This window comes from Zonotrichia leucophrys, chromosome 10 (assembly GCF_028769735.1).
Source record: "Zonotrichia leucophrys gambelii isolate GWCS_2022_RI chromosome 10, RI_Zleu_2.0, whole genome shotgun sequence".
NCBI classification, from domain to species: Eukaryota; Metazoa; Chordata; class Aves; order Passeriformes; family Passerellidae; genus Zonotrichia; species Zonotrichia leucophrys.
Window position 1 is genome coordinate 7,526,448 of NC_088180.1, and position 24,181 is coordinate 7,550,628.

Sequence of the window (24,181 nt, forward strand, 5' to 3'; positions counted from 1 at the left end):
CATTACTATGCAAATTCATACCTATGGAGCATATAACCATTCTTCATTGCATTTTAACTTGTATTGGGCTCCTGTGTATTTAAGAATTAGAAAGTCTTGATATCCATGTTGTAAAATCATATTGAAAAATATTTCTACAAACAGCTGTTTATTTCTGATGCCTCTATATGAAAAATATTTGTTATTGCCTAAGGAGGAATGCTTAAACAATATGCATGAGGGGATGGGAGGGAGCTCTACGAAGTGTGTTTTTAAAATACTCTTCACATCTCTCCAGTGAAATAATTTTTTATTAGCCATGCTTATCTGGAAGGATTATTTTATCTACTGTGGAAGAGAAAAGTATGAGCAAGACTTGAGATTGATTATTTTTAAACTGCTCTAGGAAAGCCCTGAGAGAAGCATTCTGGTGGAATAGGAGCCAGGAAATGCAGTGAAAACTCCCAGTTATGGCTGAGTTTTTCTGAGGCTCTGTTCTCTGTGCTCTTGTGCAGCCGCAGCGGAGGTTCGTGTGTCTGTACCAGCCGGGCCCCGCCGTGCTGCTGGGCCGGGCCGGCTCCCCCGGCTCCCCGGGCCCTCGGCCGAGCTTCCCGGGGCCCTTCGGCGCGGCGGCCGACACGGAGCACTCGGCCAACAGCGAGGGCAGCCACGAGACCGGCGACTCCGGCAGGTTTTCTCACGAATCCAACGATGAGATTCACCTGTCCCCCGTGGGCGGTGGCACCCCCCCGGGCAGCAGCCCTCTGGCCAGCCGGGACTCGGCCGCGGGCAGCCCTCAGGGCGGCAGAGCCCCCCGGCCTGGGCAGGGCCTCCCCGCCGGGCCCGAGTGAGCCCTGCGGCCGCAGCTGGGTCTGTTCGAAGGACAATGAACAGGGAGCCAAAGGTGCGCTGTGGAAAGCCTGGCTGACCTAGCAGGTGATCCATGGCTCTGTTGAATGTTGGGTTTGGTTTTTTTTTTTCTATGTTTTGGTTTGTTTTTTTAAAGCTCACTCATTTTGAATGTTCGGCGGTCAAAAAATGTGAAAGGAGTGAAGATTTCTGCCGAAGGTTAAAAATGTGTCACTGGAGCAAAGGGAAGGCTGTTGGCCCTTTTGCTGACTATCTACCTCAGTTTGCCGAGAGGTGAACTCTTAATGACGACTGCTTTACCTCATTTGTGTTCTAGTTGGTCTCAGCTATGGAACTGATGATACTTCCTAGTAGTGTTGTTTTATTTTGGGGGTTTTTGTTTTTATTTCCCTGCCCCAAGTGGTGTGTAGAGAGAGAGAGAGAGTGTGTGTGTGTGTGTGTGTGTACTCAGTGATCAGGGAGTTGTATAGGTTGGTGGACAAGATTGTTTAGCTGAAGCTCTGTCTTTAAAAAGAAGGAAACCTCAGAGTATAAAATGTTATGATTTCATGTGGTTGACACAGAGTATGTTAAAAACTGGGAGAACTGAGACTTCCACATATACAGCCACATGAAATCTTTTGTACCTCTTGATTTCTTAGACCCTCAGTAAACCTAGGACAGTGCCTTTCCTCAGAACCTTGTGCCAGCAGCTGCTGACAGCATATATGCTGTATCCCTGGGGCTCTGGGACATGCTGGATTCCCCAGGGTGACAAATATTGCCCCTGTATTCACAGTAAAGGCTAAAAATCATAGCAGAATGAAGAAGTACTCAGCATTTTTAGACAGCTTGGCTTTGCCTGAGAGTTATGGAATAGATAACTACACTGAGTATTCCAGTATCACAGTACTTCTTAGCAGTGGTGCCTTGCATTATATATTATGAAATTACTGATTTGCCTTATTCCTTTTTAGCATTCATAAAGTTCCTTTGGAGTACAGAAAGATGCCTTAAATGCTTCTTAGATATTTTAAATAAGCTGTAACATGAGTTTATAGTTCATTTTTACCCATCTTTGAGTGCTGATAAGCAGTGCTAGCATTGTAGTACGTCTCAGAACTGTTAGGATGCAAACCTGCTCCTTGCCTTCACCTAGTGTGCTGTTAGCCAGGAATTTTAGCTCAGGGAGTGACTTTACCTATATGCCAGTCTAAAACTCTGATTAGGCTACCATGAGAAATAAAAAAGCCAGAGCTTTAGTTGAAGAGTCTGTTGAAAGAGGTGAGTACTGCTACTGCCTTGAACCCATGCAATTCCTGTTTTATACTACCTCCTTTAAAAATGATTCTAGTGTTTTTTTGGATTTTGTTGTTGTTGTTTTTTCCTGTACTCAGGGAACAGTTTGTTACTTTTAAGCTGCCTCACGGAAACGTGGAGCAAACTGACAGGGTATCATTTTGTGTTTTAATAGGACAGAGCAAGAGACAGGGAAGAGGCTGGAATCATCCAATGTTATAAACTTACCTGTATCTATATCCAGTCCTCTTCTCACTCCTCCTCTTTCCCTATTCTACTTTAAAAAAAAGTAAGAAAGGAAAAAAAAAAATTAGGCATATGTTTTTACTTTAAAAGATTGTTTAAAATATAATGTTGTGAGAAATCAACCATAGGGACTCCTGGCTCTATTTAAGTCTGTCAGAACTCCCACTGACGGTGCTGGGGCTGAGATGTCACCTCCAGGTGTGCCAGGCTGGCTCCTGTGTTGCTCCTCAGTATCAGTAGGTGGTCAGAAGTTGTGGGTAAGCCCTACTCTCATGGTTGGGTTGTGCTGAGGGATTGGGCTCTGGTTCCTGGAATTCTTTCCCCTGGAGCTGTTGCCAGTCCTGCAGCACACAGTACACACTCACCAATGAAGAATGATCTTGTACCAAAGACTTTTCTGTGGAGGAGAAGGAAGCCACATATTATCCAAAAGGAATTGAATAGTTAAAATGCTATAGGTTTGAAGAGCTGAATACATTTTATTGTATAAGTAGTTACTAACAAAACCCAATAGGACTTCTTGATTGAACTAGCCGATTGCATAGGTGAGTTGTATTCAACAATTTTAACTACCTTGTTACAAGAGCCTTTAAAGAAAATTAAAATGCCAGCAGATATCTCCAAAGAATTCCAAGTGTAATTTTTTTCTCCAGCTTGTAGTTGATGAACAGTACAGTATTAAGAAAAATATTTTTAAATAGTTTTTTTACTACTTGCTGAAGAAAAAGAAAACTTTTCACCAAAGATTTATTTTCGGTCTTGTCAGGCAGAACGTGTAGTGTACAGCAGAGTACTGTTTTTCGTTAGGTAGAGTGTGAATTAATCAAAACTAGAGTAAGAATGTGTAACTGTAGCATGAAGTTTCACACTTCATCTTTCAGAGTAGCCTCTTGTGTTAGTTGCATTCAGAAAGAGCTGATATGCAGATGGTAACTGCTTCTCCAAAGACTTGTTTGCTGTAAGTACTGGCACTGGGGTATAATTTAATGATCCTAGTTACAGGTAAATACTATGAATCCTAAACTCTTCCTTCCAAAGACTCATTCTGTAGTTTAACCTATGGATAATCTGAGAGAAACAGGCTTCAAATAAAATCTGCCAATCTGATACAGATGCTTAAAGTTCAATAGCCAAAGAGTTGAAAACACTCAGTGTATTAGAGAGCAGCACGTCCAGAGCTGGATTCATCACTTAATGCTTTATCAAGGTACTTCTTATCAGCAAATAAAGAAAACCAAAGATATTTAAGGTTACCTCAGCGTATAGGAAAGCTTAGTTAGACATTAATTATTCTGTCTTTTTCTTTATTTTTATGTTAACCAAATATAAAACATTTCTCCAGAACCCAGTCTACATTCATGTGCTTCCCTTTGGCACAGTCATGATTTCTACAGAACAAAAATCCTCTCCTCAAAATTCATGGCCTAGTACTAATGTGTCACAAGATTTTGTGAGAGAAAATTTGTCTTATGATTGAAAACACCAATAAGGTAAGGTAAGGAATAGCCAGAAAAACTGTAGAAATTGATAATGTCTCTATTGAATTTAATAGCAGAATTATAATTCTAACAGTGCAAAATTAAAAAGTTTGAATGCTTCATAGCCTTGAAGGCAATGCATGTAATTATAAATATGATCTTACAGATGATAATTTTTTTCAAAGTCTATACTCATGGCTGTCTAAGGGAATGAGTTTTTCCCTTTGTTCATTCCATTTGCCTAGAAAGAGCTGGCAGAACACAGCAGGCAGACTGGTTTCAGGTTTTCCAGGTTTTTCTTCTAGGTTATGTCTGTAGAAACTGGGTCCTGGAGAAAAAAATATAATTTCTTAATTATGAATTTTGCTAAATATGTTCTGGAAGATGAACATAAATGTGGAATTTAGTGTTACACTATGTGAATTGATTTTGTTTAAGTGTTGTAAGAACTAAGGGGCCATGGCAGGTGCAATGAATGTATGTGCAACCCTTGTGTTTAAAAAAAAAAAGCAAAAATGTTACTGTTGATGTGACTTGAAAAGCATCAAAACTTACAGAGAGAACCTCAAAACTGACTTCCCATGGTGACAGTGTTTGTCAGAGAGGATCTGCCCTTCAGTGCCTGGAGTCAAAACTAAATGCTCAGTGTGCCCACAGCTACGCTTGTGTAACTGATGATGTTTTTAACAGAAAATAGTGTCAAAAGATTGTTTTGCCTGTTTTTCATTATTCTTATAGTTCATTCCTTCTCTGGGTTTAGTCCTAAACTTTTTATATGTGCTTCATCTTGTTTGTCTTATTCAAATCAGGGTCCTCATCCTGTTTCTTTTTAAGCCAATGGGAGAATTAATTTGTATTTCAGTTTGCATAGTCTGGACAAACAAAATAAGCTTCTGTTTGTTTTTTAAATTTTCACAGTACTATTATTTTAAAAGGACAGAAGTGTTAGAACTCTCCATGAATCCAGTATTAGCCTGTAGTAAACACTGAATATTTCAAGTCAGTTTACCTCTTTTTCATTGCAAATCAAGTCAACTTGAATGACTTCTCATTTCCTGCAGCCTGAGTGTACACAAGCAGAGCTACTGCTGGCCCTCAGTAAAATGTTCCTCTGAGCAAATTCTGAGCTTTTGTTCATTTTATGAATTTTTGCTCATTTAGTGAAGTTCATGCAGGGAAAATTCCATCTCCTAACATGGGGAACATTGGTAGGTTTTGCAGGGCACTCCATGTTTAGCCCAAAATCCCATTCATGGCAACGAGAGAGCTGCCCGGGTGTAATGCTGGTGGTATTTCACAGAAATCAATTAACTGACATTATTCCCATAAAATTGAAAGCAGAATTACACTTAGTAATTGGCTGAAGTGGTAGTTCTTAGCTTGGGCAATTGTCTCACTTGCCAGTTGCTGCAGCTCTGCTAATGGCAGCCTTAGAGCAGAGGGATTCCTGTCTGCAGGAAATACTGAGCACCTTCCTGCAATAACTCTGTGTAGCATTTTGGAACAAGTGTTTCAGAAACCACAGTTCTTGTACCAGTCCAGATCACTTTCTGTTAAGAGAGAAAAGAACACAAATTCAGCTTGGCTCAAATGTAAGTTCATTTCTTTGAAATTCCTCTAGAGTTATGCTGAGCCCACTCCAGACTGACTCGAAAGGGATATGAAAACAAGCTTAAGGCTTTGCTGTATTGGGCCCTCTGGTTCCATAGGGCTCCTTCAATAAAAGAAGTTTTCAGCTTTTCATGGTTGCATATACTCACATTGCATCTGCCTGGTGTGTTTTCAGTGAAGACTAACTGTATATGAAAAACTGATTTATACAAATGTTGCTTTTTGATTGTTTGGCTTCTTTTTTTTTTTTTAAGTTGTGAATGACTTGCCAGTGTAGGAGCCAGGTGTGTATCTGACATTGTGGTGGTCTGGATCCTTTCACTCTGTGTGCCATTTTCTTCCAAGGGCAGCAATGGCTGACTGGCTAATGGAGGATGGAGCTGAATTGTATTAATTTTATATTTGTCTCAGGGGATCAGCTCCATGAATTCCATTGCATGAGGGAAGCTAATGTTTGCCCTGATTTGAATGTAACTTTTTAATGTCTTTTAAAAACTATTTTGTTTAATAATGTGGATTTGTTTTTCTTTTTCTAGCATTCTAGTAAATGTTACCTAGTGTGTTGGTTCATTTTTCCCCTCCAGGGTTGTTTATATACTACCCCAAGGTCATGCCAAAAAATAATAGAAGTTTAAATGCCAAATGTTTATGAAACTGCTGTCTAAATACTGATTGATTGCACAGTTGAAATAAAAGTTTTCCTTAGTAAAGGTGTTACTTGATATTTTATTTTCAGTGTCTCTGAGGAGTGGCTCAAAACAAGGAAGATGAAAACTGCAGCACCTCATTTCAGGCTGAGCAGATAGGGCATTGTTGGCACTTGAAGTCATAAAAGAGGTAGACATTGAACTGAACTTATAATTGAATTTCATAGAACTTGCCCAACCATGTATTCATGTATCACTTATGTACCTGGAATTGTTTCCCACCTAAATCTCTGTCCCACTGCTAACACCCATGGAAAAATCTCTGTTCTGCTTTATTTTCATGGGGTGTGAAACACGTGGTTCTCAGTGCAGTTCTCTCCAGCTGCTGCCAAAGCTGCACTGCTGAGTTTCCCCAGCACATTTACACCTGTGGAACCCCATGTCCAGTGTATGAAAGACTGCAAATGCAGCTGCTGTTGGTCAGGAGGCAAAGTGCTGCTCTGACAAAGGACTGCATGCCAGGTGGAAGTCAGTCAAGTTCAGTTAGTGAGGAAGTTGTGTTCTGGAGGGATTCAGTGCTTTCTGTTCTGCCAGGCTGGTCACTGATTGGCACCTGAGAGCAAGGAGAACTTGGCTGGGCAGTTCACAGCTGGGTTTAGAGTAGTGGTGCCCATGCAAACTACTGGAAATGAAACCACAGAAATTACTGCTGTCATTTACAGGGTCTCTAGGGAGACTGAAATCAAAACATCAGTGGAAGTGGAATCTTGCAATACTTGGTAGGTTTGACTTCAGTTTTTGTATATGTTGTTCCTTAAAAGATATGAGTTCTTTACTGGCATTGGATACTTAATGGAGGAGGGAAGATATCCACAGGTATTTCGAAGTTTTAAAATCACAGTATTGGGAACTGAAGATTTGAAATAAATGTCTGCTAACTTTTTTCCATGTCCAGGAAATACATTTTGAATACATTTACTTCTTATTCTGACCCATAAGAGCATGGGCCCTGTCACTGCTGGGTGCCCCCAAGAGAGAGCACACTGAACACCCCAGGCAGTCAGAGCTTCTCTGCTTTGTCAGTGTCTCCTGCTGATCACTTGAGATGCCTGAATTCTGCAGCAGAACCATGAAGTCTCTTTCCTTTTGAATTCTCAGAAGACAAAGGAAATCCCAAAAGCCTCATCATGCTTCTTTATGAATCACAGCTGTTCCCACCTGCAGAGTCTGCTTCTAGACCACTTCTTCCTAGCTTATATGACATTTATCCCTGGGAGTTTTAGAGCACCAGCTGTGGAGATTATTTATAAAACCAAGTATAATCCAAAAGTCTTTACTCCTTATGTTCAAATATAGGAGTACTGAAATATAGTTATTGAGAGATAATTGAGAAAATCAGACCAATGCTGAAAATATGATCAAGTATTTTAAGAGAGTATTTGTAAAAAGTGAATAAATCCTAAATTGAGTAAATAAATTACATTTTTAAAGATAACAATTTCAAATAACTAGGGAACAGTCAGTCTTGGACTGTGCAGTGATACCAACGCTCTACCAGTGCAATCCACCTGAGATGTTGCTCTTTCTCTAGGTAAGAACAGGAACCAACTGCAGTTTCCAGTTCCAGGTTCATTTTACAGTCCAGAATCCTTGTTCTCAGTAGCAATAACTAAACAGTAGATCTCCATCTTCCAAGGAGTTACTGTTGCAAAGAAAAGCTTAGAAGCAGCCCTGGTTTGGGGTGTGATGCTGTGCTCCCTGCCTGCAGTCTGCCACCAACCTGAATGTCTGAGCTACTGCCAGGTGAGTGCTGTGGGCCTCCTGCACTGAATGGCCACATTCCTTCAGGTGACAGCATTGCCATTGCTTTGTTTAGTTTATCAGGGACAGCAAGCTACAGTCTAAGCTTGTCTGTTGTTGGATAAAGGGATCAATAGCTTGGGGTATGAAGGCCTGGGCTGAGAATCTCCTTTGCACCTGAAGCCAGACTTCACATCTTGTTATATATGAAAAATACCTCTGCTTTCCTTTCATTTATTCAAGTTACTCCTCTGAATATATACACGTAAATCCAGTTGGGTTTTCTGTTTGGGGATGCATAAACATTTGTTACCTGTAGGATTAAACTGTGCCTTATCTTATTTCTGATACATGTTGGCACTGTGCATCCCTTCTTCCTTCCTCTGCAGTCATGGCTCAGCACTGCTTGCTGGGCAGTAAAGCATATCCTCTGTCAGTAAGAGAGAAGCTGCAGGTGCTGATGTTGCTGCTGTCCATGTTAGGGTCCTACACTTTCTGTAACTGATGTATTGAGGCTTCACCTTTTCCTCCCCACACAGCAAACAAGATGGGATTTGAGCCCCTCTCTCTTCACATACTTGCATGTTAGAGCCCCAGGTAAACACATTCATATTTGACAAGGAGAGATCAAGTTATTTCTGGCTGAAAGAGGAGTGTAAGCTTTATTTAAATCCCATAATTTAAATCCTATTTACACAGGAAAGCACCTTTAAAACATATAAAAAATAGAAAAAACTCAGGATCTAGCTGTGCTCAGTGACACAGATGTTGTTCCTGGATATCCCTGGTCCATAGGATCCCCCTGGCTTCCAACAGAGGCCTGGGCTCTGACCTCTGAGAGACTCCTGCCCGTCCTGGTGGCTCTGGGGCCCCTGCAAGGACCAACTGAGATGGTTTTCTGGCAGTGCTGCCAAGTGGCCCAAGTTCCTCCGGGTTTCTCTGGAGAGATGACTCCAGCATCACTGGAAGCTGACCAAAACTCCAGGTGGGTTCAGGGGGTGCTGGATACTGTAATTATCCATGGTTTTGAAGGGTGAAAGTAAATTTTTATGGGCAATGGAATATAATGTTTCCTATTATACTCTGTGGGACATTTTGAATCACTGCCTAAAACACTGGATCCTACTTTAGCTGGAAATAAAATGGGGACTCCCCAGAGCTTCTGTTAATAGAATGGTTTTGAATTTCCTTTTATCTGCATAGCAATACACTGGGAAAAAAAGATTTTCATGAGTAAAGCCGCAGATTTCTGGCTGGGCTGCCAGGCTATTGCACCACATGAAAGCAGGAAAAGTGCTGCATATACTGCAGCTCACTACAGCCTTTTAACAATTTGCAGTTTGGTGTGCTGGTCTAGGAGATTAACCCCCCTGATTTGCTGAAAACTATCACCAGGAGGTGGGTGACAGACAGTCTGTGCTGCCTCCTCACTTTTTGCAGTTTACAGACACAATAGCATAAAACAATCCCACTGAACTACTTGCTCATAGCCTTCCTTGTGATAGGTTATACAACTGAAGTTGGAAATAAGATAGTTTACAGCGCAGACTGTAAAATAATAACAATAAAAAAATCCATTAAAATTATTCATGTTAGCAACCATCCTGCTTTGGAATAGGTCCTGAATATTTAAAAGTCAGTAACAGCTTGCTTGGGCTCTACCAAATAAAACAATCTGGCTTTGCTTTACACAAAACCCACAGTCAAGGCAGAATGAATCCCTTGAGATTGAGATTTCCCAGCTTCAAAGGATAAGTAAACCCCAGGCTTGAGTTTCTAAGTATTTCAATTAAAATTCTTCTGATAAATCAAAAGCAAGACAACCCCTAGTTCATAATAGGAAGAATGCTGGCTTTTAAAACACTTTACAGAAAAATGGCTATATTAAAGAGGAAAGCGCTCTCATTTTTTATAAGCTCCCTCTCCATCTCTGTGGTGTGGGCAGGGTAGGGTAAAATCAGTGGGGGAGGTCAGTGTGTCAGAAGCCATGGTAGCACAGCTGACAATCCCTGGAGTTCACCTGAGCTGGGAAAGGCCCAGAGGCCACCTCCATGCTGGGCTGCTGGCACAGGCCAGGGGTGGGACCCTGGCACCCAGCAGTGCTGGCTGTGCCACAGCCTGGGCTTCAGAGGTCTCAGCCCAAGTGGGGATGGCTGGAAACAGCCTCTTAATGGGAGCGCTCTGCAACTTGGTTTAGCATTCAACAAGGTTTTAAGAGTTTATGATGGTGTTTCTTTTCTGTAGCTCAACTGGGCCAAAACGTGGAGCCCAGCCCTGCAGTTGCAGATAAGAAAATGACAGGATCCCCAGAGGAACAGCTGTATAGCATCCTAAAACCTCTGCCTCTACATTTCTGATTTGGAATTGTCCCCACTAAACATAATACATGCCAAGTAATTTAATCCAGTTTGGTGTTTGCAGACAGATAGTGCATATCTTTTAAATAATTCTACATTCTTTTCTTGAAATCCTGGATTTCATGTGAATTTTAGCCTGGGGATTAGGGAGGCTCCTCTCAGATGCAATGGGTGAGTGCAGCATCTATGTAACTAGGTCACGGTGTACTTAGGCATATTTAGTTATCTGTTCTTGTGTTCTTCCCTACTTTAGTGGCACAATAAACAAAAGAGGGAATGAAGATAGATTTGTTATCTCCTCTCCTAGGATGGCAGAAGAGATTTCATTGTGGAGTTTTTTTGCTACATTTGCCAACAATGTTTGTGGTTTTTCTTTTTTTTTTTTCATTTTCCATTTTGTAAGCAGTGAAGTGCAGGAATTAAATGCTTCCCTTCTTTTCATCAGACCACAATGAACAGGAAAATGCAAAGGATTCAAGATGATGATCCAGAAAGAGTGAGAGATTGCATTTCTTTCCTTTCCCCACAGAGTGTCCCCATTTCACTGTTCGTTGCTCAAGAGGCAACCACCTCTGAGTAGGCAGAAGTCCATTTTGCAGAGAAGCCTACAAAGGTTACTCAAGCATGTATTTGTCCCTTTCCAAAAGGTATTGTATTGCAGTTAACATGGCAAACTGAAAGTTTCCTTTTACTTATCAGAGAGGTTTTATCTGTCTTGGTGACTTGAAGATCAAATCAGGTTTTTTAATGCATATACACACACACACTTGTCAAAACTTTTGTTCTTTGGTGTATATATAGCTGTAAATACAATAATTAAACTTAAGTTCCTGCATAATCAATATCATCTTTATATTTTAATTATTTAGGTACTAATTAATTTTGATATATTGAATATAAAACTTTATAGTTTCAAAGTAATGGAAAATTGTAGGTTTTAACTTTATAAGTCTTGTGTTGGCAAGAGTATCTGAGTGCATGAAAGCTGCTTTTTCTGAGATACTTCAGCATATACATGTTTCAGATGTAAGCTGAAAAAATAAATACGCACCCCAAAAAATCAATTAGTCTCACTAGGTTTCATAACTAAGAGCTTGCTTTGAACTTTAAAAATTTTGTTTGAGTATAGATATGACACTAGAGTGGCCTTTGTACAGCTGAGACATTTTTTGATCAGTTCACTAATAACTTGTCTTGCAAAGCTTAGAAAAATATGTTTCATCAGCCAGTGATTTGCAATGTGACTAGACAAAGGCATGATCATTCTCAGACTTGTGTCATATGGAAGAAAACTAATGTAATGGGCTACAGATAAAAACTTACATTCTTTCATGGATCAATTCATAAGCCAATATATTTTGCCTTGTTTCCTACAAACAGTTTTGTATTCATTTCAGACTGAAGTTAAAACATGAATAAACAATTAATTAGATTCTGTTTTGTATTTTGCACTTTATATTATGTGACGAAGTGGCTAGTGCAGAAGTTTAGACAGTCCTAATTTTTGCTGATTAAAAGCAGAAACAAAACAGACGTGTGCTGGTGAGGCCTGGTTTGCATCACCAGAACAGATGCAGCATTCACCAGCAGGCAGAGCAGTTTGCACTGAAATGGCTTCAGTGACTCAAGCTCCAAGCGTTTCAGTTCCAGCCCAGTCAGGTCGGCAGAGATGCTCTGCTTCTCACAGAGCCACAAGGGTCCTGCTTAACACATTTTCCCAGAGTAGTATCAGCTGCATTGCCAGCCAGGCTAGAAAAGCATGAAAAGCACATCTCAGTGTAACTTATAAACATGCACGTGTTCAGTTCTACTACCAACAAAGGGAGGTGTGGAGGAGAACAAATGAGTCTGGAGCAGGGGTGTGACTCCAGCAAAACAGCAAACCCAGATTTTTGGTATTGTCTCAAGCCTGACAGAAACTCCCTCCAGCCTTGATAAACAGTCCTGTTTATCACACTGGTGCTGTGAAACATGTAAAGGTTGTAGAATTAGCACTTATATTTGTTTAACATGAAAAGAGGCCTTTTAGAAAAATGAATTATTGTATTTTTTCCCTCATAGCAAGTGGGGGGATAGAATCTACTGATGCTGGAATACTGTTACAAGCTAAGACTATTGAAATCCAAATTTCCTTAAACATATCCCTTTTTTTCCAGAAGAAAATTATTTCAGAAATTAATTCAGAACTTTACAGTTCCAAAGGACTTTGGAGGTCTTGCCTTTGAGTCCAGCATCTTGCATAAAGCAAGTCTAATGCTAAACTTGGACCAGGTAATTCTGGGGTTTGCCCCACTGGAAGCTTCATTTCAAGCCACACTCTTCTGTGAAGAGCTTTGTCTCTCTTTTCTTGGTAACTTCCCCTTAGGTGTTGGAAGGTTGCTAACTAGCTGCCCCTAAGTCTTCTTAATTAATGCCAGCTTTTGAAAGGAAGAAATGTTGGGGTAATTTTAAGGACAACCAATGACCAGTGAGGCTTATAAGGTGGTGAATTGTGTGTCATAATGAGAACTGTAGATTTTTGGGAAATATTTGGGATGCTGGTGTAGCAGGCACCTGAGCCAGTGAATTAGTTCCTTTCAGATATCACATCAGCTATTTCCAACGAGAGTTTAGAAGTGAGTCCAACAGGATTCCCACAGATTGCTCACAAAAGACTGGAGCCAGTTAAAAGCTGAATTTGGATGAACAGCAAAACAGACATAATTTTTTGCAAGTAGAGCACTGGGTTAAATCTGAATTCCCAGCTCCCATTTCTGATGCAGACAATGTCCCCGTAGGAATCTTCACAGCCTCGGTGACATCAATCTGCACATCCATAATTACAGTCTACATGCCATTACACGGCAGCCGTGCACAAAGCTCCTGCAGCCCGGGGAGAATCAGCTGGGCCTGCAGCAAGCTCTGTCACACAAAATGCAAATCTCTTCACAGATAAGGCACATCTTCCTCCAAATATAGACAAGCTCACACCCACCTTGCTAATATTCTCTTCAGTAAGATTACACAGAATCAAGCAGCACATCCCATGAGAATACTGGCGGTGTGCTGTACTTTGAGGTACGTGCATCTGGGATCGCTGCAAAGTAAGAGACTGTGGACAAATAAAAGTGATGTCTAGGGAAGGACAGAAATCAACATAAACTGAACTACTTTCTCCACTTTACTTCTGCATTTTGTATAACTAAGTAATAGCCATACCAAAAGTATCAACTACCCATCTAACAAGAAGGTACATAAAGAAGTAGCACTGACAAGTATTTAGAAGTCAGGCACGTGAGCAAACCCAATACCGTACAGCTGGGCATTTTTTATCCTTATAGGGAGAATAAATCATTATTCAAATGGTACTTTTAATGCAGTTGATTAACAATTTTGATCTAGATCAAGAACTGCACGCTGAATACCTCTAAAACTCAGCCACTTCAGAAGATGGGAAACTGAGGTAGAATGTGTTTGCACAAGATTACACCGACACCGGCAGCGATTTTTCTGTCCCGTGTGTTTTTAAGGGTTTGGCAGGGTTTACCGACGCATGAGGGCACGGGCTGGGCCCAGTGGTTTGTGCGGTACCCCCAGGCCAGAGACCCGGCCGGCGGGTGGCACCCGGTGTGGGGAGCCCCTCCGGGTATAAGGTCCCCCTGCCTGCCCGGGAGCCGCCGGAGCGCGGTGCTCCAGCCCTTCAGCCCCCCCCAGCGTGGGCAGGAGAACGGGAGCCGCAGCCCGGGGGCGGGAAGCAGGCGTGAGGCACGTGCCGCACCGGAGCCGCGCCGTGGAACCCCTGACGGCCCCGGACTCGGTCCCGGCCAGCGACTCCCCCCGCACGGCGGCCGAGGCGGCCCCTGCCCGCTCCTGCCGCGGCCCCCGCGCTCACGGGCACTGCCGGCCCTGCCCGCCCCGCGGCTGTCCCGCGGCCGGACCGAGTCCCGGCGGTGGCCGAGCGGAGGGTGGAGGCGCCGGCGGAGCCGCCCCAGCGCGGCGCCTTTGTTCCGAGCGGCGGCGCGGCCGGGGCCGGGAGTCCCGCCGCGCTCATGGCGGGAGCAGGGGGAGCCCCGCGGAGCGCCCCGCGGGCGCTGCCGCCCCTGCGCGCCCGGGAGCCGGCGGGCAGCGGGGGCTCGGCGCGCTGAGCGGCGCCGTGTCCGGCGGGGGCGCTGCGCGGGGCCCGGCAGCCCCGGCGGCGGGGGCCGGGCGAGGCGGGCGCCTGCAGCCTGCGGGGGCCCTGGCCGGCGCGTCTCGGCGCTCCGCGGACCCCCGGGCGGCCTCCGGGCAGGGGCGCTCCGCTCGCCGGACCCCGCCTGGCCTGGCCCCCGCCGCGAGCTGTAGCAGAGCCCTCCCGCGCCCAAACTTTGCAAAGTCTCGTAGCTCCGCTGCTGGGGCGGCGGCGGCGAGGGCAGCGGCGGGCGGGGGCGGCGGCGGAGGAGGCGGGGGCGGAGGGGGCGGGGTGCGGGCCGGCGGCGGCGGCGGCAGCAGCATCAAAGAGCCCCGATTCTTGCCGCCCTGGGAGCCATGCGCTGCTGTCTGTAATGTCAGCGGAACAGGAGAAGGACCCCATCGCGCTGAAGAGATCCCGAGGTACGGCGAGGGCTGGGCCGGGCCCGGGGGCGGCCGCCGCTGGGGCCTGGCTCCCTTGCGGAGCGGTGACGGAGCCGCGGGATGCGCGCACCTCCCGCGCCGCCGCTGCCCGCCGGGCTCCCCGCGCCGCGCAGCGCGGGCCGGGCCGCCCCCGCCGCGGTCCCTCCCTGCGGCTGCCGCGGGGCCGGCGGTGCGGGGGCCGCTCGAAGTTTGGTCGGTGGGGCCCGGCCGGGCCCCGCGGGCTCCCGCAGCCTGCGGGCCCTGAAAAGCAGCCCCGGGGCTCGCCGTGCGCGCAGGTGTGCCCCGCGGGGGAGGGCGGCGTGCGGTCCTGTCTCTGTGTGTCTGGGGATGAGCAGCGCATTAGTATGCAGCAAGCATACTGCTGGTGCAAGGGAATACGGCGGCAGTGCCACATGTCCGAGTTCGTGCTGATGCAGAGCCCATAAATTACACTTGAGTGTTCGCTCTTCTTCCCCCGGTCCTGGCTCCTGTGCTTGACTCTAGTGGGGGTTTTTTCTTTCCCTTTTCGGGAAATGAAAAAAGAAAAAAATCGAAATATTATTCTTTACTTATAGCACTGGTGTATGGCTCTGGTGAGGTTTGAGGTATGCGTTTCTTTCAAAGGAGCAGGGAGAAGGGCAGAAATGCAGGGTCTCCTCCGACTTCGGCAGTGCAGCTGACTTTAATGGCAGTGGCACATCAGCCTGTGTAGTGATTGTTGTGTCCTTTTAGTCCTTAGACACAGAAATGCCTCTCTGAATGAAATAATAAAAGACAGCAGGATGGGTGACTGAGTTGGGTGAAAATCATGGCAAAATTATAGAATTCGCAATTTAGTGCTTCTTGTTTTCTTGCCTCCCCTTTTACCCCTGGAATTCTATTGTTCTTGCTGTTTTAAGCTTTTTCTCTGGTTGGATAAGTGGGAAAAGGTGTGGATTCCACGGTGCATATTGTCATTGATTTACAGTTTGCTTTTCTAAAACTGCTATAGTAACAGCTGGATTGCAAGCTTGAAAATGAGAGAATGAAGACACACAGCAGTGTTACAAAGGAGACTGGGATTCATTAGTCTCCTCCACTCTCAAGCCCTGATTCTGCAAATATTTAAGCATATATGGTTTCACATGCTGGAGTTACCCACCGAGTTCCACCTGATTACAGCTTATTATCAAAACTGTTTACAGTCTCAGGGCCACAGAACAGGCTCACCAAATTTGGTTGAAATTAGACTAGTTTTAGTTTTCTGCCTCTAATGAAAAGTTTATTTAGCCATTTATGTTTCTTGGGAAAATGTTCTTACTGAGATAAAGTAGTAAAAACCTAGACTGAGATTTGTCAGTGGATATGAAAATATTCCATACTGTATTTGCAGTATGTTAAGTATGGCATAAATTACATGCAAAGTAAAAATCCCATAATGTGTAAACCAAACTACAACTTGCAGTTCTCCTAACTAACACTGAAAATGCCTATCTTGGGTATGTATGAAGTAAAAGAGAATATGAGGCTTATCTCTTCTCCTTTGCCCAAGTGTGAATGGCTGAAATTAATTTTATCTGTAGTTTAATAGGGGAATAGTTATCAGATATGTATTTGTATCTTTAGATCCATGAGATAGGTGATGTCCCAGTCAGAAGGACTGTACTTTTGCCCAAAAAATTAGTCTTGGACAATGAATAATTTTTCATTATTTCAGCATTCCAAAATGCTTGGTACTCCTTTAATGAAAGTCTGTGTGGTAGGTACCAAAAGTGACTTTGTGGAAAGTTTATTTTGGCTTCATGAAAATGAGCCTTATTCACTCTTTTTTTGGAGGTATGCTAGGACTAACATTCTGTTTCCTTCATGTATAAATTAAATCATTATAGAACCCACCGGGAAAATATAAATTCTTAGGGCTGAATTAAATCATTGGCCTCACACAGTGAGGAGTGACAATACAAAAGCTTTGTGCCTTTCCAGACACAGGACTCCCTTCTGTAAACCAAGGCATGTGAATGGCTTTGCTGATGAGAGTAATTCAGGTAGAAATTGATGGAACTTGTCACTGGAATTCTCATGTTCGTATGCTGATGCTTTTGAAGAATGATGTCCCAGAGAGGGAATTTATATGTAGTTTTGTAAAGTCTTAACTTCAGCTACTGTAAACCAGCACTTGTGTATGACCCTAAGTATTCTACTTGATCACAAATTTACTGATGTCTGTGCTACTATTGTTGAATTTATTAAAAGAAATCTGGATATTTGGAATTTTTTGCTATCTGTAGTTAATGTCAATTATTTTTTAAGAGTACAGGGACACGAAAAGGAGTGTAATTTATGCAGTTGTGAGGATTAGTGTTCAGAGTGCAATGTTACACTAAATTTAGTATAAACTTATAGGAATGCTGGAGAAGAAGCTGATAGAAAGTACAGGAACAGTTTTGAGAAAATAGATTATAAAGATGATTTATAGAGTTGAAATTTAGGGAAAATTTGCCATCATTCTTTATGTAAAGCCTTATGCTGTAGTCATTTAGTATCTACAGGTAATGTAGTGGCAATGCTTCATAGCACACTTAGTATGTGCAGGATTTTATCTTCTAAATCAAGGCAGAAAGGTCTCTTTTTAAAGAGTAAATCCCTAGTTTCTCTGATTGTACCTTAGACCACAATACGTATGCTATGTGCAAACTTGAATTTATTTTGAGACCTTGATTGTGACATCATGCCCTTGTCTTTGAAATTCAGACTTAAAATTTGATAGGTGTTGATCTGGGATGTCCATGCATCTTCCTTATGTGTAATGAAAAATAAAATCAGATTTTAACAGTGACAGCTAGATCCAAAAGGAACTTATTAAAGCTGAGGCAGAATTGGATTCTTACTTGAAGTAGGACTGATAAATTCCCTGAAACCTCAAAAAAAAAAAAAAAAAAAAAAAAAAAAAAAAAAGAGGCCTGGAGGAAGTGCTGGGAGTGAAAATTTGTCAGGTCTCCTTGATCAGGAGTATTTCAAATAACTTGGATATTTTGGTCTGTGTACAATAGGACTGCTGCTTCCCTGTGAGAAGAGATGTTGTGTTATGTTGCTGAATATTCCTAAAGCTGGTTTACCTGTCTGCTGGGAACACTTGTCTAACAGAGCAGTGTAATGTCATACATGGTGCTGCTTTGCATAATACTCTTGATAATTCACAGTTATCTCCAGGTTGTCTTTGGTAATGAGGACCTGTGTGTTCAGCTGGATGCTTGCATCTTGATAAAGTTTGTCTCATATTCTGAATATCAATTTTAAACAAACAACAGTAAAATTTTTTTGTTGGATTGCCTGCTTACTGTTCTGTGCTGTTACTATATATTAATATAAAAGAGCAAATAAGCTATTATCCTAGTGGGCCTGGGAAAAAAAAGAATTAATATAGTTTCTTAATATAATGATGTTAGTACTTTAACATGTGTTGCTCTGGTATCACCTGAAAATACTTCTCATACTTCAGCTCAGGGGTTTCTTTGCGTTCCCATATTATGGCAATTTCACTTGAGCCTATGAAGACAGACTGGGATAATAATGAGATTGCCAGATTTATTTCTCACTTATGGTCTAACTAGGGTTTTAAAATGGAAGCCACGATTTATACAAATTTGAGAGCTTGTCCCACTGTTGTGAAAGGTGGAGAATCCCAGGGGAAGTACAGATATCTCTTTGTATTGCTCAGGGTGAAATCTGATTGAGCAACCAGTGAAATGAACATTCCTTTCTCTTTTTTTTTTTTTTTTGTGCCAGGATAGACTTGCTCAGTTATTTTATAAGGTTTCTGCAGAGGTGGGCTGTTCACTGATTATTGGCAGGTGTCTTTTTGTTTGATCAAGTCTTGCATTTAGTGACATTTAGATTTGATGAACTGGAGATTAGTCTAAACAACATGGCAAGTTTTCAGTGGTTTTTGTTCATGGACCTACTACTGTTTGCTTTTCTTTTCCTTCATGGTGGATTGTAACAATCTGTTATATATTTGCTACACTGATGCAGTGTCTATGTGAGTTAAGAAGTGAGTCTTAGACATGGCTTTTTGCAGTTCTTTTGAGAGTTTTATGGTTTATGCAAACAAGAAATACTTCTAACTAGTGATGTGGAGATATTAAGAATCAAGGGACAGATAAAAATAAAATAAATGGAAATGTCTATTTCAATAAGAATGAGCATGAATGGGACATGAAAGTGGTAGCAGACAGGAGTAGGAGGGATGTTACCTCACCTCCAGATGTGTGCTCCTTTAGCACTTGCAGCACAAGGCACCAGAGTCAATGCAAATTCAGTATTTGTACCAGATATCTGAGGCTATGGTAGTTAAAGAGAAACTTACAATTAAATTAATGTAGTACTGCCCTGATTGATATCTTGTAGGTGGTGACAGTGGATTGGATGGGTTAGGAGGACCAGGAGTTCAGCTTGGGAGCCCTGATAAGAAAAAGCGCAAAGCGAATACACAGGTAAATTCCCTTTGCTTCTTTTGAATTCTTAATAAACAGTGCACTCGAATGTTGTTTGCTGGTATGAGTAGCTCTCGTTGTTCAGAATATCAATTTGTTGTCACAAATAGCAGCTACATAGCAAGTATTTCAGTTTTACTTTGAAGCTGAAATCTTCCTGAATACTAGTATTTTTGCTGAAGTTATTTTAATCCCGGTAAGTTGCCAAAAACATATAAAGAGAGGAGCACAGTGAGACTGCAATAACTTGGATTTTTCCCATAGGGATCTGATTCTGAGGCAGACTTTTTTTTTAATGACTTTGTAGCCATTGGTAGAAATCATGGTACAGCATGAGTAGTTGCCATGAGACTACTTCTTACCTTACTTTCATTTCTGTATGTGTAGGTTTGTGGGCTAATGAATCAGTACAGTTTGTTAATGCTTTGACCAAGCTCTTGGCATACTCCCCAGGTGATTTCCAAGCAAAAGCCAAGTCAGGCAGAGCTCCTTTCCAGTGAATCCTTGCAATGTGACATTTCTATGCAGTTGTTCTTTCCAGAAAAGAAAGCCTCAATACAAAATATCTTCAGCAATTGGGTATCTATAGTGCTGAATTTTCCTTTGTGTATTCATTCAGCTTTGAGTGAGAGTATCTGTTAATTTGGTACTGCCCAGTGGGAATACCTTTATTTATGTAGGTAAAACAATCCCTTTCTGTTAGGCCTATGCAGAGTCCATTGAGATGTGGATCTTTTCTTCATTTTTCTTTTGTTTTAAAGTAGTCATGCTGAAACTTGCTCTGAGAAATATTCTGTTACTTTACAAGGCTTCACGCCTCTTTTTTAGTGGAGTTTCCTTATGTTCTGTAATGGTAATAACTCTAGAGGACATGCAGATTAGCTTGTGTTCCTTCTGACCAGGTTAAAATTTGCAATGCAGCATTTTTTTAAAATAAATTTTCAGTCTCAGTTCATTAGTACTTAGGAGGAAGTGCTTTCTGTGAGCACAGTTAGTGTGAGGGTGAACCCAGCAGGTGTTCCCTACAGGCTAGTCTAGAATGAATTTCAATTGTATGACTGCACTGCTGACATTTAAACAGACTCTGGGCTCCATTAAACACTTGATTATGCTCTGTAACCAGAGCATAATCCTCGTGTTTCATACCTACTGACTATGTTTTGCAGACTGTCCACAGTCACTGAATGCTCTTTGGTACAGAAATGTACAGCACAGAATATTCCACAGACTATAGAAGATACCAGCCTGCTGACTCCTATATTCTAAATGCCTTTTTTAGGGTTATAGTACCATTAGGTTTGTATATCTTAATGGAAGTGGGCTGTCTTATGAGATGTGTATTCAGTAACATGAACCCAAAAATGAAGTTAGGGAAATGCTTCAAATCTGCTCTTCAACATTTGGAAATACTTTGTGTATGTTTGTGACAGTTGGATTTCTGTATTGTTCCTTGTCTTTTGTAAAAGATTATGAAATAGAAGTCACATATCAAGTAGTATTTTCAACTGCAAACTTTTTAAAACTCTGAAACTACTATAAATCACCACATTATCTGGAGCTCAAGCTCCTCTCCTGCCTCTGAAATTTCAGACAGCCTGGCAGGGTACAGCGGGTGAATTTTACACAACAGCTGAACAGTTCTTTCAGCAGTTGTATTGCTAATCCAGAGCCTTTGTGGTTGGTTTGTCTTGCAGGGAAATACTAAAACTAATTCAAGTGTTGTATTTAAAATATTTGTAGGGGTCGTCATTTCCTCCTCCATCTGAATATGCTCCACCACCGAACCCAAGCTCTGACCACCTTGTAGCTGCAAATCCATTTGATGACAACTATAATACTGTGTCTTATAAACCACTTCCTTCAGGAAATCCATATTTTAGTAATCCTGGTTATCCTGGCTTTGGAGGCTATAACACTTTCAGAATGCCACCTCACATGCTGCCTAGAGTGTCCTCACCATATGGTGGTTCTTACTCCCTCAGAAACCAGCCACATCCTCTTCCTCAAAACCCTGTTGGCATGGGTTTTAGTCGACCCCACTCTTTCAGCTTTGGTCCTCATGATAACCCAGGCTTTGGGAATCAACCACCTTATGGCAGTGGTCAGATGAATCAAAATGTCAATATGCCTGCTCAGCATTTCAGACCAAATCCTGGGGAGAACTTTGGCCATTCTGGTCAGATACCTCACCCTGATGTGCCAACTAACTTTGGTCCTGGAAACAATCCAAATTTTCCAAATTCTCAGCTAGAGTCAAACCATTCTTTTGTTCCTCCACCAAACACGTACAACCAGACAAAATCATCAGCACAAAAGCAAGACTTTACTCAAGGTGCAAGCAAAGCACCCAGCCAGAACACTGCTGCTCATCAGCATCATCACAGGACAGAGGATGTTGTGAGTCAAGGTAACAGTGACCTGAAAAGCGTTACTCGAAACAATGTGGTAAATCAGGATAACAGCCATTCTAACAGTGCTGAGAACACCAGTGCTGGCCACTCAAATGGGACCCAGAGCAAGTCCCGCCAGCCTCGAGGCTCTGCTGAAGGGTGCAACTCTGAAAAGAGCAGCAAGACACCCCTCCATCCCAGTCGTCACGGACACTCGTCCTCTGAGCCCGTGTACCCGTGTGGGATTTGCACACATGAAGTCAACGATGACCAGGATGCCATCCTGTGTGAAGCCTCTTGTCAGAAATGGTTCCACCGGGTCTGTACAGGCATGACAGAGTCGGCCTATGGGCTCCTCACGGCGGAGGCATCGGCGGTGTGGGGCTGTGACACTTGCATGGCTGACAAGGATGTGCAGTTAATGCGCACCAGAGACACTGCAGGGCCGCCTGCACTGAACACAGAGGGCTGACGGCCTCCGTGGCTGCCAGTGGAGCAAATACTTGCTATGAAAATTCGGTTACAAATTGGGTACTTCACTTTCTGCAGACAATCAGTTGTGTTGGATTGCTGTCATCTTTTTTCCCCCTAATCTGTATTCATTCATAAACTTCCATCTCAGCTTTTGTACTCTTAGTTTTATGTGTGCTAATGTTTTACAGGATGGAATATTTTTTGTTTCTGATTAAACTGTAACTGACAATTGATCGGAAGTAGGATGAGCATTGACAACATTATTGAAGGAAAAATGTGCCTGTATGAATAGCCCTAATTTGCTAGTGTATATTAATGTGTTAACTAACACTAGCATTTAGTGCTTGGTTTTAATGGTACTATATTTGCAAGTACTCATTACTTTGTTTTTTTCTTTTGGCGTGAATGTCTGTTATTGATGTTCTTGCTAGCCTTTCTTTGAATATAGTAGAGATGACATGGAGGAATATGCAGTACTAATAGTTGTTATTTTAGGGTAAATACAGAGAATTTTGTATGTGCTTTTTCCTATTTTTAAGTAAAGCATTAATGTGCCATTCAAAAATCATGAATTCATGCTTAGTAACACAATGAAACCCGCTAACTATTACACATTTCTGTTTCCTTGAAAAGGCAATAATCTCTTGGCTTCTCAGCAATTATATGCTGAAGGCTCTTGCTAGGCCTTGCATTATTTGGAAATTGTTGTGAAATAAGATTAAATTGGAAGAAGAACACATTGAGTTTATGAAGTCCACTGCTTTAAATCTAGAGAATGCCAGAAGCAGGGTTGCACATGTAACCTTAATTCATGTATCTTGAGGACATACCTTGGGATGCAGTCTTTGCCCTGTCACGGTTGTGCAGTCATGCACCTCTCTCTCATTCTTTCTCACTGATGGTCCCTGTCTCCTGCCTCAGTGCTGCCTGAGGATTGGGGATGAAGTAGTGCACAGAAAATCCTGCCCAGCTCCTAGGGCTGTCAGCTCCAGCCTGCTCAGTCACCCTGAGCTTACACAGCCCACTTGGCATGAAGGAGGGGGCAAGGCAATGGAGTGTGCTCTCTGAATTGCTCGATAATTTGGCTAGCAAAGTCTTAAATCTAAATTCCCACCACTGCCTCAGCCAGTCTTGCAGTGAGGGGGTAGGAAATCTAAGGTGAAGAAAGAAAATGCAGCTGTCATACCAGGTGAGTTCAGCTCACATCAGAACTAAGTAATCAGAAGTTTAGCTCCTTTGCTAAACCTGATATCCTACTGACAAGTATGAATGGCACTACAGCTTAATGTGTGATGCTAAGAAATCCTATTTTAATAAGGGTAATTTGATCTTATTCTTGATCTCAAAAATAACTCCCCTTCTCTTTTGAATGCTGGGAAGCATCTAGCCTTGAACAGTTCAGCCTTAGCCGTGTGATGAAGTTGCACGTGCAACTGAAAAAGTTTATTTTGAGAGAAATATTGTTTGGAATTAATAAAAGGAGGCACTGTGATAACAGATTCTGCTTGGAATATGTACCACTGTGCTGGAAACAGTCTTTAAACAGTAGTTAAATCATGTGTCAAGCTTACAGGTACTAGTCATGTTCCTTAATGTGATAAATTTTTCAGGTCTGTGATGATGAGTGATATAGGAGTTTATAGAGAATTCAGTCATCTAATAAAGAGGTAGTTTTCATGGTAAGCAATGCTAATGAGTGAAAGTAAGGCCTGTTTGATAGTTCACCATTGTGTTTGATTTTAAATGGGCTCTACTGTGTACATTCCTGGAAGATCCTGTGCAGATCTACGCAATCTGTTTTATTTTAAAAGTGAAAAGTTTTGGTGTATAAGTGCAGTACCCCGCTGCAAAAAAAAAACCCGCTGTGTTTTTTTTGTTTGTTTGTTTGTGTTTTGTTGGGGTGGTTTTGTTTGTTTGGCTGTTTTGTTTTGTTTGTTTGTTTTGGTTGGGTTGTGGGGTTTTTGTTTTGGTTTTTGGTCTTTTTTTTTTTGTGTTCCTCTCATCAGGAAA

At 42.4% G+C, this 24,181-nt stretch overlaps 2 protein-coding genes across 3 annotated transcripts in view; both read left to right on the forward strand.

Annotated features, from left to right (window-relative positions):
• PRTG (protogenin) overlaps positions 1-830 on the forward strand; it is a 73,801-nt gene extending 72,971 nt beyond the window's left edge. Inside the window, exon 20 of the mRNA XM_064722459.1 lies at positions 495-830. Within this exon, the coding sequence (XP_064578529.1) occupies positions 495-830 (336 nt within the window). The remainder of the gene's footprint in view (positions 1-494) is intronic.
• A 13,887-nt stretch (positions 831-14,717) lies between these two features.
• PYGO1 (pygopus family PHD finger 1) lies at positions 14,718-22,910 on the forward strand. 2 transcript variants are annotated; one of them, XM_064722249.1, is made up of 3 exons: positions 14,718-14,835; positions 19,222-19,307; positions 21,048-22,910. In XM_064722249.1, the coding sequence occupies exons 1-3, from the start codon at positions 14,787-14,789 to the stop codon at positions 22,167-22,169; spliced, it is 1,257 nt and encodes a 418-aa protein (XP_064578319.1). In that variant the 5' UTR covers positions 14,718-14,786; the 3' UTR covers positions 22,170-22,910. The 2 variants fall into 2 exon arrangements, with proteins under 2 accessions (XP_064578319.1, XP_064578318.1); XM_064722248.1 differs by lacking the exon at positions 14,718-14,835 and adding an exon at positions 15,151-15,256.
• The last annotated feature ends 1,271 nt before the right edge of the window (positions 22,911-24,181 follow it).